This window comes from Martes martes, assembly GCF_963455335.1.
Source record: "Martes martes genome assembly, chromosome: 2".
Classification (NCBI taxonomy): Eukaryota; Metazoa; Chordata; class Mammalia; order Carnivora; family Mustelidae; genus Martes; species Martes martes.
Window position 1 is genome coordinate 86705651 of NC_137889.1, and position 14875 is coordinate 86720525.

Sequence of the window (14875 nt, forward strand, 5' to 3'; positions counted from 1 at the left end):
TGAGTCATCAGCAGTGAACCAGTACTGAATTTCTTCTCTTAATGTTTTGACAAAATTTTGCTTCTCACATGGAAGAGGTTCCTGAAGGAATACCTAACTTCTCAGTCACTGAGGAGTTTGAGTGTTCTCTTTGCTAAAGAGGAAATAAAAATACCAGTCTTCTAGAAATATATGCAATACATGTGGTATTTCCTATTTCTGATTCTTAAACTCTTGAGAGAACTCTGTAGAACTGACACGTATTCCGCTGTAAGGATTCTCATTAAAAAAATAAAACCTGAAATGTAAGTTTCTGCTGCTAGTACATCATTTAACAGAAAAAAAAATTTGGAAAAACTATGGGGCTACCTAGCAGAAACAAAAAATGCATACCAAGTGATATTTATTCCATGGAAACTGTTAATTTAAGTCATAGCTAGACAATCTGAAAAATATTAAAGAAAGTGTTTGCTATAAAACCTGTCCACAACAAAACATATTAAATGGGACTGGCATCTCAGGAAACAGATCCTATCTTTTCATTTTTTGGAAGTAAAGGCCAAAAAGTTAATTTTAGCCTACAGCTTTCCCAGATATAAATCAGATGATCAATGTAAAAAAAGTGACTCTATGAATAGTAATGTTGACTCACTAGCTCAACAGTAGTTGGTTAGGTAAACAGCTGTATTAGACATTTTCAGAAAAGTACAATTGTTCAAATTCTAGAACACAAAGGCAGTTTCAAGTGAGGGCCAATAAAAATATTTCCCATGGAAACAATCTTGTTCTTATCACTGGTATTTGATGGCTTATTGACAAAGTGATATTAAGTGAGAAACATAAAAATCAGTTTATTGTTTAAAGTGATGTCTTGACTTGGTTGGAAAAATTACCATATGACTTAAGAAAAAGTAAAACAATCGAGTTATTACCACCCCTCCCCCTCATTCATACCCCTCAGTCCACTCCCTTTGAAATACCACCCAAGTCTCCAGACTTGACATATAATCTACTTTTTAAAAAAATATGCTAATCATCCCTAATATTTATGCAATATCATTTTATTTCACCTGCACTAACTGCAATTTTAAAAAAATTTAAAGAGAACACTCTGTAGTATACTCTTGGTCTGAGTCTGGTACTTTGCAGCTCTCTTCCATGTAGATCCATATCCAAGGGTATAAAGATAAGAAGACCAGGGGAATGTTACTCATCCCAGAGCCAGGGAAAAAACCAAGTGTTCTTTGTTTTACATCACTTAAAGATAATAAAAATAGTAAACATTGTTTTGGGGGTTTTCTTTCTTTCTTTCTTTCTTTAAGTAACTGAAGTGAAATTTACCTAACATAAAGTTAACCACTTTAAAGTGAACAATTCAGTGGCATTTAGTACATTCACAGTTTTGTGTGGCCACCATCTCTATCTAGCCCTAAAACATTTTCATCACCCCACAGGGCAGTCTTGTACCCATTAAGCAGTGGCTCCCCATTCCTCCTGCCTGGCCCCCGTCCCTGGGTAACCACCAACCTGTGTTCTGTGTCTATAAGATTGACCGACATTGGATATTCCATAGAAAGAGAATCATACATTACGTGATCTTTTGTGTCTGTCTTCTTTCTAAGGTTCATCTGTGTTATAGCGTGTATCAGTAATTCACACTTTTCCATGGAGTACCATTCCACTGTATGTACATTTCACAATTTGCTTATTCACTGACAGACATGTGGCCTGCCTGCTTCTACCACCTGGCTATTGTACATAATGCTGCTCTGAACGGGTGTGGACAGGTACTCTGCTTGAGTCCCTGTCTTCAGTTCTTTCACATATAGACCTCAGAGTGGAACTCCTGGGTCATACGGTGATTCTATTTTTAATTTCTGAGACACCACCAAGCTAAGCTGTCTTCCACAGCTGCTAAGCCACCTCCCATTCCCACCAGCAGTGCATGAAGCTTCTGCTCTCTCTACACCCTCATCAGCTCTTGCTCTTTTCTGTTGTGGCTTTTTGCTTTCACCACAGCCATCCCAGTGGATGTGAAGCGGTACCTATGTGATGTTCACTGACATTTCCCCAATGACTAATGATGTTGAGCATCTTCTCATGGCCATTTGTATAACTTCTCTGGAGAAATGTCTACTTGGGTCATTGGCACATTTTTTAATTGGGTTATCTTTTGGCTGTTGAGTTGTAAGAGTTATTTTCAGGACACTAGACCATTATGAGATACATCATTTGCAAATATTTTCTCCCCTTCTGGAGGTGTTCTTTTCACCTTCTTCATAATGCTCTTAGATGCAGAGGTTTTACATTTTGATCAAGTCCAAGTCATTTTTTTTCAGTTGTTTCTGCTTGTGCTGTTATATCCTACCTAACAAGGCATCAGCAAATAAAAGATCATGAAGATTTAACCCTATGTTTTCTTCTAAGAGTTTCACAGCTTCAGCTTTTTTTGTTTACACTTTTAGCTCTTATATGCAAATAGTGTTTTTTAAAGTGTGTGATTTCATGGAAGGAAGATGATTTATTATGAAGATGAGCATGACAAAAATACATGACTCTTTCTTAATTTAGTTATTTAAATCTGGATAATTTAGTTCAGTTTGTAAGTGGTCTGGACTGGACTCAATTTCAGGTCTTTTGCTGGGGCTATTAAGAGAGTCTTATTATCTTTCCCATTAGATCTGGAGCTATAATTTCACAAAGTTAGAACTCCCAACGGACAATCAACAAAAATTATTTAAAAAACTATTTTTAGAAAGAAAAATCACTCAGATGTATCAGATATGAACACTTCTCTAAATTTTCTGTTAACAAACTTTGAGGTAGTATAGAAATGATTTATATGTTGAACACTTAAATATGGTATGAAGTATGAAAAATATATAAAAATAGAACAAAGTCTGGCAGGAATATTCTGAAGTGGAAACAATGGAATTTTGATATGTCTTTTTTTTTTTTAATTTTATTTATTTATTTGACAGAGAGAGAGATCACAAGTAGGCAGAGAGGCAGTCAGAGAGAGAGGAGGAAGCAGGCTCCCCACTGAGCAGAGAGTCCGATGCGGGGCTCAATCTCAGGACCCTGAGATCATGACCTGAGCCGAAGGCAGAGGCTTAACCCACTGAGCCACCCAGGCGCCCGGAATTTTGATATGTCTTAAAAGAAATACTCAGAAACCTAGATCAGCAAACTATGTTCCAAAAAACTGCAGCCAAAATCAAATCTATTTCCTGTAACTGCTGGATTATACAAAGAGAGCAGAGTACTGACGAAATTTCTCTCATTTTTAGGACTATTGATTTGTTTCTGTTTTTCTAGATAATCCTAACCTAACATGATAAAAAAGAGAAATTAACTTGAAGTTATCCTAAAATTCTAATTTTAAAACATATCAGCATGCAACCTGAGAATGCCTCAGGCAATACATAAGATTAAAACAATACACAAAAAATGTGGATATATCATTTTTGGCTATTAATTTCAACCATAAGGATTTTTAAATAAATTTTCACCTCTCCTTTGTTTTTATTGAAATCACAATATTCTAAGCATTAGAGGCAATCTATGTCAATTTTTAAATCTTCCGAAGACTCCACATTTGAAACAGTTATTTTGGGCATAAATGTATTTTTCTTTTTATATTTACTCCCACACACCCAATTATAGTAAATAACAGCTGCTGAAACCACAAGGAAGTCTTTCCTTGTCTGTGCGTACTGCAGACACTATTCAGGAAAGTCACATTTCTATTGGTCCTTTCCAGGTTAGTGTTCCGATGACAGCACCACAGCTGTACATACCTAGATCAAAGTTGTTGGAATTGAACAGGAATTCTGGTAAGTAAAAAAATTCGGGGATAAGTTCTTTTACATCTGCCATGTTGTGCTTTGATGCTGAATACCAGGCCTCGCGTACACTGTGGAACATCCGGTCAGCCAGGTCGAAGTGGCCTCCCTGTGGACGGAAGAAGGCACTACTCTGTTAGAGCCCCATCGCCACACCTCATGGCTTCTGTCAAGCTCACGGGCTCGAAAAACCCAAGTAAATACATTTGGTGACAATTCCATTTTCCCGCATCCTACGTCAAACACACAAAATTTTAAATAATCACAAAAAGAAAATTAATTCTTTTGGGGTGTTTCTGACAAAGTGCTTAATTATGTATTTTGTAATCAAAGTGAAACCTAAATACAAAGACTTCGAAAAGTCACTAAAAAATGAGTTTTTATTGAGAGGGCAAGAATATGAAATATGAAATATGAATTCTTCCATAGTTTCATGATGCTCTCCTAAAGAAAACCACCGAAGATTCTAATGTAGCCATCTACAGTTGAAAATATTCAAGTTGTGTGTGTATGTGTTTGTGTGTGTGTGTATACACATATACATGTGTGTATATATACATTAGACTGATTTTATAAATTAACATGACATTCAAGTGCTCACAATGTTAAGGATTAGGTAAAAAACTAAGAAAGTTATATATAACTTTTTGATATATATAATGAATTCAAATAGAAAAGGGATTTCTTACACAGCCTCATAGATATAGCACACCCTCCTCAGTCGAATTCCCTGTTGCTGTGTTTTCAGTGGACACAGTGTATCTGTCTTTACACTGAAGCTCACTGGGGGGAAAATGCCAAAGTCCATACACTGCGCCACCAAGACCTGCCACAATCCGGCTCGTTACCTATCTGAGGGCATCCTCTGAATTTCCCCTCCACTTACTCTGCTCCAGACACAGTGGGCTCCTTGCTCATCCTAAAACATCTCAGCCACGTGCTTGGCTTGGGGCCCTCTGCCTGGAACACACTTTCTCCAGATATCTGCATGAGTAACTGTCTCATGTCCTCCAAATTTTTGCTCACTTGCCACCTTTTCAAGGAGACCTACTCTGACCACTCTATTTCAAACTGCACTGCACCCTTTTCTACCACCCACTCCTACTTCTGTACTTCCCAGTCCCTTTCCCTGATCCGTATGTTCTGATAGCATGTACTGTACTCTAAAACACTTTAAGATGTATTTCTTTGTTGTTTTTCTTGTCTGTTTCCCTCAGCTAAAGTATATATGCTGTACAAAGTGGGGCTTTTGTTTTTATTCATTGATATCTTCCACGTACTTAGAACAGTGTCTGGTACATAGTAGATATTCAATAAATATTTGCTGAATAAATGAAAGAGAATCTGGAGGAAAGTAATTATAATAAAGAAGATAGCAAATGAGCTAGACTATATTTTTAAAATATTTGTTGCTATTTTAAACCAGTTAAGGCTGAATTCCATATACCTGGCCGGAAACCACATGGTATTTGCTTCTTTGACTAAAGGACCCTGGCTCTTGTTTTACTCATCAATTCTGATACAGTGAAATGCCACTTGAGTTATATTTCATTATTTTTTGTGACTGAAACTTCATAGGACTTCTTGTAAGACAAGATAAGAACATTAAAACACCCCCCCCCAATTTTAAATAGAAAGGAGGCTTGAATAAAATAGAAAAATGCTAAATTTAGAGTTTTACCTGCAGCCTTAAGAATATCTGTGTGAAAGGCTCCATCCTTACTAGATACGAAGCCACAATCATTGCAGATGAATAGTGCGTCCCATAGTGGTAGGCTGGAGTTTCTCCTGTTCAAAAAAATTAAAACATAATTGAAAACAAAAGAGTAAATGTGAAAAATAAAATTGGTATTAATAGGCTTGAAAATGCTAATGCCTGTGATTGCTGCAACACTAAACACAACTGGCACTGGTGTTTGCAGTGTGAGAACATTACGGCACCGCAGCCCCTCACTTATATATCTGGCAGTAATCCAAATTAAGTATAACTCAGTGCCTTTCCTCACAAATTTAGCACATGTAGGAATTCACGTTTTGAGGGTTATTGTAATAGGTAAGCCTTAATAGCAAACCACCTTCCACTAAAGCAGGATACTGACTTACAGCTACTTTTTAGGATGTTCTGGCTTTGCAATGATCTATTACTCTAACTTATTATCTATGAATATTATGCAATTGTTATTACATACTCTCCTTGGCAGGAAAAAAGGGTCCACACAGGGAATACCTTTAGGCTTAAGCTTAGTTTTTTTTTTCCTCCTTTGTTTCACCCATTCGGCGGGGGGTGGTGGGGGGCAGACACATGAGAAACATTAAACATAACAGGGGGCCTGCGTGGTGAAGTTGGTTAAGCACCTGACTCTTGCTTACGGCTCAGGTGGTGATCTCAGGGTCATGAGATGGAGCCCTGCATGGGGCTTTGTGCTCAGTGGGGAGTCTGTTTAAGATTCTCTTCCCCTCTCTCTGCCTCTCCCCAACTCACATACACCTGTGCATGCATGTTCTCTCTTTCACAAATAGTCTTTTAAAACAAAACACAAAATCAAAACACTAAACATAACAAGTAATAAATGTAGTTTCAGGAGGTGGTGGTTGTTATTGTTGTTACTATTATCATTATTATTATTTTATTTTAAAGAAAAGGATTCCAAAAAGTGTCTCAACAAAATTAAGACAGTTTAATTAAGGAAACTGTAGTTTCTGGGTTAAATAGGATTAGAGTTAAAGGCAGGTTATCTACCTAATGGGAAATTTCTGACCTATACAAAGCAGACAGTTTTCTGCCAGTACCTGATAAGCTACCTAAAACATGTCTTCTAAGCATGGTTATCAGTTGGCATGCAAAATCTGATAGCTGTATATATGTGTGAATATATAACTTATACAGATATAATGATACATAAGCAAAGATACAGGAAAAGATACAGGGATGGCAGACCACTAAATAATGACTTTATGTTTGCAACTGAGGCACAAAGTCCAATGACAAGAAAAGTTACTTACCATTAGGATCTTCCCAGTCTTTATACCGCTTCTTATATTGAGCTAATCGTTCATCTGTCTGTGCTCCCATTGGCTTAGCCAGGTTTCTAAATGTCTTGGGATTAGTAAGATCTACCTCCTAAAATACAAAATGAAATCCAATTCCACATTACTATACACCTTTCATTCTCGCCAATGTAGGTACAGTGGCTATAACAGATGACAGTGATTTATAAATGTTTGTGGTCACACTGGCAGAACGGGGCTCCAAAACCAAGCTATGTACCTACTGGTTATCTGTATTTTATAGACAGGCACGTGGCAGCTTGTTAACTGGTTCAGTTTGAAGACAACTACTTTGGAAATTAAGAATTCACAGAAGACACTCGGAATCCAGGCTGGAGATGAGGAATAAGGGAAAATCCTTCCAAGTCTTGGCAAGGACATGGCAGGGGACTCGACACAAAAGCCTGGAATTCATCTTTATCTCCATCACCCACGTAACTGGAGCACCGAATCTCCTTTCTGTTCTCTTCCTCTCCTCGCCCATTTCACCCCAACTTCACTTCTGAGTATTCCCTTCTTAGAGGTGATCAGGAAGTGAAATGAATTAGAGCACTTGGTAACTCATTCACCTCTGAAAGACAGCATACCAGACTACGTGACTTCCAAATGAGATGGAATCTTTCAGTCTATCTTCCACCAATTATTTTAAAAGTTCATTTCTAACTGACTTAATTCATATACTTAAAAGAGAAACAAATTCACCACCTGGGGTTTTCAAACTAAAAATCTGGAATATGCACCAGGGGGGTATTTAATCAGTGTCCTTTTAAAGGGCGTCACGGCCAAACAATTTTGCCAAACTTGTACTTTAAATGAATCCATATCCATGAATATAAGTCAAAATCTATATGCAAAATCCCTCATCAATACTGGTTAACTTTGGTTAACTCAACAAAAACTAAATTGTATGCTAATTATCAGGCACCGTTCTAGGGGCTGGGAATTGACAGATACGGGATTGTCTTCGTGCTCAAGGGATATACATGTAGGAGCTACTTTGTGAAGAAGGGTACTGTGCTGAGATTTCTAAATCTCTCCAAATTATGATGACCATTACTGAGTAATGTTAAACAGTGATGACTCAATTAGTGTTTCTGAAACCAGCTGCAGTGTAGAGTACAGAGAGACACCCACCAGAGGATACAAATTAACTAGTACTTAAGAAAACCAAATAGATATTAAGAATAAATATCTAAAAAATTGGTCAATGACTTAAATTTTGTACAAGTCCAAGCTAAAACTCTTCTCATCTTCTTGTAATAAGTTCCCGTTGAGGAATTAAAATTATAAAAATTATAAATTAAATTATAAATTATAAACCAAGTAAAACATTTGAGCAAGTTAAGTACCTCTTAATTACTTTGTTCCACTTACACAAAATGTTTATTTACCTCTGAGTCGTAATCTGCAAGGATCCAGGGGAAGACAGGATACTGCATGAGATCATTATACGACCTGCCAGCCAAAGTGTTCAAATGCATCAAATACTGGAAGTTGCTGATTTCACCTCTCTTGGGAAAGATCAACAAAGATTCATTTCAGGACCATTATTTCTACTATGTTCACTTTAAAAATTTTTATTTTTTTATATTTTTATTTTTCCTAAAAAGAACACAAAGTTTTTTTTAATGTATGTATTTTATGAATTGTTGAAGTGCTTTCAACTGTATAACTTATACCATCTAACTGCAAATTATGAATAAAACTTGTATTTTCATTAAGCCTACCTCCCATCTTTGAGTCACAGACTTCTCTCCAACCAAAGTGCTAAGCAACCCAGACCTAAAAACAAGAAAAGATTAAGTTACAGGCAATATAATTTTAATTATAATCAAGTTATATCAATTATTCAATTATTATATTATTCAATTATATATTATTCAATATATCAATTATTAATCAAGTTGAAAAATTTACATCTGGTCCAGGAAATTTTCAAACCATGGAAGACCTATTACAAATGAGTCTTAGTGTGTTATAACCAACATTCTGAAATATGAAATAACAGGGAATTCAACTGAAGAAAACAGAGAACACTGAAAAGCGTTTACAGTAAGTGAAAGTATTTCCAGTCAATTTTGTGTTAGAATTTGTAACTCAGTTTGTGGGTCCTGGGACGCAATACAAAGTTCATTTTTTACCTTGGGTTATAGCAAGAATTTGAAAAACAATGATCTAGTCCAACTGTCTACCTTTTACAATGACCTGTACATAAACATATGCAAAGACATTAAATTGGAATAGCTGAAATAGTATACATAGCACATTTCTTAAAAGAGAAGTTGGAGAGTGAATAAAAATATCAATATTTTATGAGAGGAAAGTCATTGCTGTTTGGATCATTTGGAATTACAGACTTTTTTGGGTATCAGCTGTTCCTGGAATGCTGCAAAACCCTTCTTAATAAGGTTTAACACCTTCGTAATATTTGTTATTAATGATTTGAAGATTGTAATTTGAACACAATCACCCATAGGAAAGCACTGAACTATGTATTTTACTGTCTGAAAAGAAATCAACAGGTTTGTAAACCTTAGTTCTTAAACATTTCTGGCTCAACAGTAGGGGTAACACTTTCCATTTCTAGGTAAGTTCTTCCATCAGGCAAACCAAATGTACAGGAACTCTCCCTGGAAAAAGAGCTATGTTGACTCCTCAACTTTATAAGAAAGGGAACAACTGAAAAGATGAAGTTGGAAATGAATTTCTGCTTCTTGCTTTTCAACTTTTAACAGATCTTTAAGTAAAGAACTGCCAGCTCAGCACAGAAAGTAGCAAGAACAATGAAATAACAAGCTGAAGATTATGTAAGCAGGTGAAAGTACTGGCAATTTAATTACAAGTAGAAAAAAAGGCTCAATGTGCTAGAAGGGGAACTTTTATTTCCTGTTGTTTATCTTAACAACAATACAAATGATTAGGAACAGAACATAATCTGAGGTCAAAAAAAGCACCTATTTAGCATTTGTATTTGCTAAACCTCAGCTAAAGAAAAAGAAAAGCAACAATTTAAAAGAGAAACACACACACTTAACATAGTTAGATGCACACAGACCGGAATCAAATTTTATTTACAAATTAGAGAATCCCCAGTAAAGTTTTAAATCACTTTCTTGCATGTTGCATCATTTGTAGCCAAAAGCACTGCTTCTTTTCCAATGAATTATATAAATGGCTACCAGTTCCTGAGTGACTATAAATGGATTCTTGAAATGGCTGTATCATTCAGAAGGACTAAGATTAAAAGGAAGTAAAACGAGCATAAAGGAACTACTGATAGGTCTTAACGCATAAAAACAAGAGTTAAAATTTAAATATTAAAAAACAAAATTAAGAGGAAAATCGGGCAATTTGCAACAAATATAACACGTAAAGGAGTAGTAATACATTATTATAGAAAAATCCCATCAAATGGATAGCAAGAACTCAGAGATGTCAAGTAGACTTACCATGATGATCATTTCTCAATTACACAAATATCCTATCATTATGTTGTATACCTTGAAACTACTATAATCATATGTCAATTATATCTCAATTAAAAAAAAAAGTCAAACCACCATCACCACCACCACCAAAAAAGAACTCAGGAAAAAAACAGGCAAAGTTATGGATAACTCATAAATGAGGATTTTAAATGGCTAACAAACATATACAGTGTTCAAGATTACTAAAATAAAAGAAATACACATTTAAAAATTGAGAAAGCATCTTATAAAACCAGTAAAAACAAAAAGATAAATATAAAAAGTTGACAAGCATCTACTGAGGTAAGTAAATTTACCCACTAGTAGTGGACTATAGATATGTTGAATTTTTATGAAAATCAAGTTGGTTTTGCTTATCAAAAGCCTTAAAATTCATACCTCTTTTTTTCACCAAGGGGATTTTACCCCAAAAAATCATGAGCAGTCACACTTGCATTATTAGAACAAGGAAACCTGACAAAGATGAAGTATCCAAAAATAAGAGAATGCTTTATACATACCATGAATAGGTATTAAGTTAAAAGTAATATTCTGAAGAATTCTGTAAATGTGGGGGGTAACAGTTACATACAACACTGCATGGAAGAAGCAGAATAAAAATCTGTCTAGAGCATGAGCTCAGTTACACACATAGGACCGTATGCTGCTTAACGGACTCAAGGAAATCGATCAGACCTTTTGTGCTGATCTGACAGGAATGATCATGCATAGTGTGCCATTTTCTTTTAAAGTTTTCAGTACTTAAAACATTTTGTGTAACCACTAGGAGGGGAAAACACTCATTCAAAATATTAAATAATATTGTGCAGATGTAAACCATCCTACTATCACTATTAAACTATGATGTAAGAACCAATCAACCTACCCCTGCTCCACACTTGTGTTTGGTCGTTGCCCAGAAACAGACTCTGAACTGTCAGTTAGAGATGGCACGACAGCCAAAAACCTGGAAAATTTAAAAACAGCATAAAATTGGAAATGAAGCCAAAGTCAGGACCTAATGGGAGCCTCAGAAAGGCTGATACATTCAGACCTTGACTGCTGCATTTACCCCTCCCCCACCCAGTGAACAGCAGGCAAAGGGAACACACAATAATTGGAATCTGTTACTAGAAAGGGTCAGATGATGGCTTCCAAGCCAAATATAAAAGGCCACAGCAAAATCTAACATTCTGGATTTTAATTATGCTGTCATATTACTGGAAGAAAAAGCCTTGCAACACTGATGCACAGAAACTGAGTCAACTTAATGAAGTCCTAACGAGTGATTAACAGTTAAATATTCACATGACAGCAAGTAACAAGGATAGCGAAACAGAGAGAAAAGGGACAACACTAAACAAATGAAGATACATACGCGATAAGCAACTTTATGTGACACTTCTACATTTTCTTCAGAGTTGCCCATAATGTCAACATAAATATTTTAAAGGTGGAAGAGAGTTATAGGAAAATTCTTAGAACAGATGTGGACCCTGAACTTAGCACATACACAGACCTTTTTTCAGAGAAAGACAAACTCATCTTTTAACAGCTGCTAATTAGGAAGAGCAAACAATTTCCTAGTGTTGAAAACATCACCTGTAGAAGTGAATACAACAGGTAACTAAAATTTCAGTCCCTTTATTGGCTCTTCCCACATGTGAAAGGAGTTTCGGATTACCAATCACCATCCACAGGCACTTTGTCTGCAGAACCCCCCTCATTCCCTTGTGCTCACAGGTAGTATTACTCGACCGCAATGATAAGTGATGTTGCTTGGCATTAGACATTCCTCATAGAAGTAAGGTGAAATAAAAAACTTCCCTTAATAGAGCGCTTGCTACCCAAACCACCCTTCAAAGAATTAGGAGAAGGTCTCTCGTATCTGTGATCCATTCATGAAAGTCTCATTATTCATACACCCAACAGAAATATTTTTTTTTTAAGATTTTATTTATTTATTTGGCAGAGAGAGAGATCACAAGTAGGCAGAGAGGCAGGCAGAGAGAGAGAGGGGGAAGCAGGCTCCCCGGGGAGCAGAGAGCCCGAAGTGGGGCTTGATCCCAGAACCCTGAGATCATGACCTAAGCCGAAAGCAGAGACTTTAACCCACTGAGCCACCCAGGCGCCCCCAACGGAAATATTTTTGAGCACCATGTATTCGTACTACTTTTCTTTCACAAGGCAAATTCTGAATACAGCTTACCAAAAGTAAAATATGATTAGGTTAGATAAACTGCTTTATTTGGCTATGCTACTTTTTTGAGGATGAAGGTATCAACCTCTCTTCCAAGGCCAAGGAAGGTCTCATATGAATATAATTTCTAGGGCAACTCAGTCTCTGCATTCAATGCAATGCAAGGAATGACACTGTCTTCTTTTTTAGTAAATAGGAAAAAGAAGCCTATTTTGAACCTGAAATACTATTTTTTTAAGCTACAGTTTCCTCATGCTTTTACATTTAAAGACATAGGATTCAATGATACGCAGCTTTTGATGGTATCTACTACAGCGACCAGAAAGATAAACAGTATTTTACAATAGAATAGCATTGCTTTAAAAGATAATTAGAAGAATCATGTTTCAACAGGTTGCCAAAAATGAAACAAACATTTTCCTCCAAGAATTCACTGATCTCAAGATCTTAGACTTTCAAAAAATAGCTTATCTGGTACTAGTTTCCCTTAATTCCCCTCCCATGATAGCATTATCAAGTATTCTTAATCAACAATACCTTTGGTAGACTTTATTTCTAATTCCTTTCTGAAATGCAAGGAGGTAATTCCGTCCATCTCCAGAGAAAACCTCTACAGCAATAGGCTGAAATGTTCAAAAAGAAAAACATTAAGAAAAACACACACAAGGTCATATATTAACTTTTCCACTGTGAATATCTACAATGTTGAAGAAGTTAACTTTTTCAAAAACATTTTCAGAGTCATGAATTCCCAGCAGATTAAATTACAAAATAAACGGAGCCAATGTTTCAAAAATCTTTATAGAATACTGGTAATATAATTCTAAAACTCTAATTGGAAAATTATAGTGAAGATGCAATTTTTATATTAAAAGACACATGTTGATTTGCATGCTATAGGAAAAGATGGATAATAAAGATATCATTCAAGCTTTAGGCTGTGTTTAAAAAGAGAGAGAGATGTATTATATCGAGTTGTGCTCCCATGAGACACGAGTTTGCCTGTCATAAAATCATCTAAGGAAATTCTGTAAGGGACAGGGTAGGTCCTATTAAGGGTTTTCATGGCAAGTATGAGTTTTAAATAATATCTCCTCTGAAAAAAGGAAGATGACAAAATGTTTAGTACTACTAAATCAACCCACCTGCAAGAGATACCTCCTTTTATGTACTTCCTTAATATCTTCATATGCAAAAATGCTGCATGTTCTCTTGAGCTGACTGGGACCTTGCCTAGCTCCTCTAGGGATAATTGGCTCATGCATACTACAAGCAGCCAAGAGAAAAAAGATAAACAAAAACACAGCAAGAGATAAATTCACTGTTCAACAAAGGGTGTGTTATTTTCAACATATGAATAGGGAACAATACATCACAATACTGAGTCCAAAAAATATGTTTAAGAGAATAATATATTAGCTATTGAGCAAACAAAGAAGCCCTTTTGATGAATATGATTAAAAAAAAATCCCACTATCAGGGCCAACTTATCTACTAGGCACAGCTGGTACAGTGCATGCATAGGCCCACCTACTTTTATTTATTTATTTATTTTAAAGATTTTATGTATTTATTTGACAGACAGATCACAAGTAGGCAGAGAGGCAGGCAGAGAGAGAGGGGGAAGCAGGCCCCCAGCTGAGCAGAGAGCCTGTCGTGGTGCTCGATCCCAGGACCCTGGGATCATGACCCGAGCTGAAGGCAGAGGTTTTAACCCACTGAGCCACCCAGGCGCCCCAGGCCCATCTACTTTTAGGGGCCCGAGGAAATGTTTTAATTTTTTTTTAAAATCAGAAGAAAAAAGTTGAACTTTTTGGTAGAAGAAGCTGTTTAATGTATAATATGAATATATTCATCTTTAAAGCAACCCAGTCACAAAATATAATTTTTACATTTTGACACCTCACACTGTCGAATACAGACACTGTCTCTGCGGTTCCTTCCTAGGACAGGTTTCGAATACTTCCTCTTAGCAACAGTCAGGGCCACATTATGACATCCATGGGCCCCTTGCTCCACATAAAAATATTAAAAATTATATTTTGTGACTGTGTTGCCTTAAAGAGAGAAGAGCATGTTGGCTTTCTAAGCCTTAAACTTTCTGTCTTCCTGCTGGCTTTGTCTTCTGGGTTTCTGTTCCCCACTCTCATCCCACAGGACTGGCAGAGGACAAGGAAGATAAAACTCAAATTAATTCCTGCCTGTGCTTTACTCACGCTGTTTTGAGGGCGCTCAGAGGACAGGGACACTTCGAATTAGTTAGACAATTGTGTAGTTACCTGCATTTTCTCTACAACTGTGTTTGTACTAAAATTTAAAAACAATTTGCAAGTTCT

General features: G+C 36.3%; 1 protein-coding gene across 2 annotated transcripts in view; it reads right to left on the bottom strand.

Annotated features, from left to right (window-relative positions):
• The window catches only part of WDFY3 (WD repeat and FYVE domain containing 3), a gene marked incomplete at its 5' end in the record, with an annotated part of 176668 nt that overhangs the window by 23817 nt on the left and 137976 nt on the right, over positions 1–14875 (bottom strand). For both annotated transcript variants that reach the window (XM_080796083.1, XM_080796084.1), the window contains 8 exons: positions 3780–3933; positions 5506–5612; positions 6828–6945; positions 8264–8383; positions 8600–8654; positions 11226–11306; positions 13077–13162; positions 13685–13805. In XM_080796083.1, coding sequence (XP_080652209.1) covers positions 3780–3933; positions 5506–5612; positions 6828–6945; positions 8264–8383; positions 8600–8654; positions 11226–11306; positions 13077–13162; positions 13685–13805 — 842 coding nt within the window. The remainder of the gene's footprint in view (positions 1–3779; positions 3934–5505; positions 5613–6827; positions 6946–8263; positions 8384–8599; positions 8655–11225; positions 11307–13076; positions 13163–13684; positions 13806–14875) is intronic.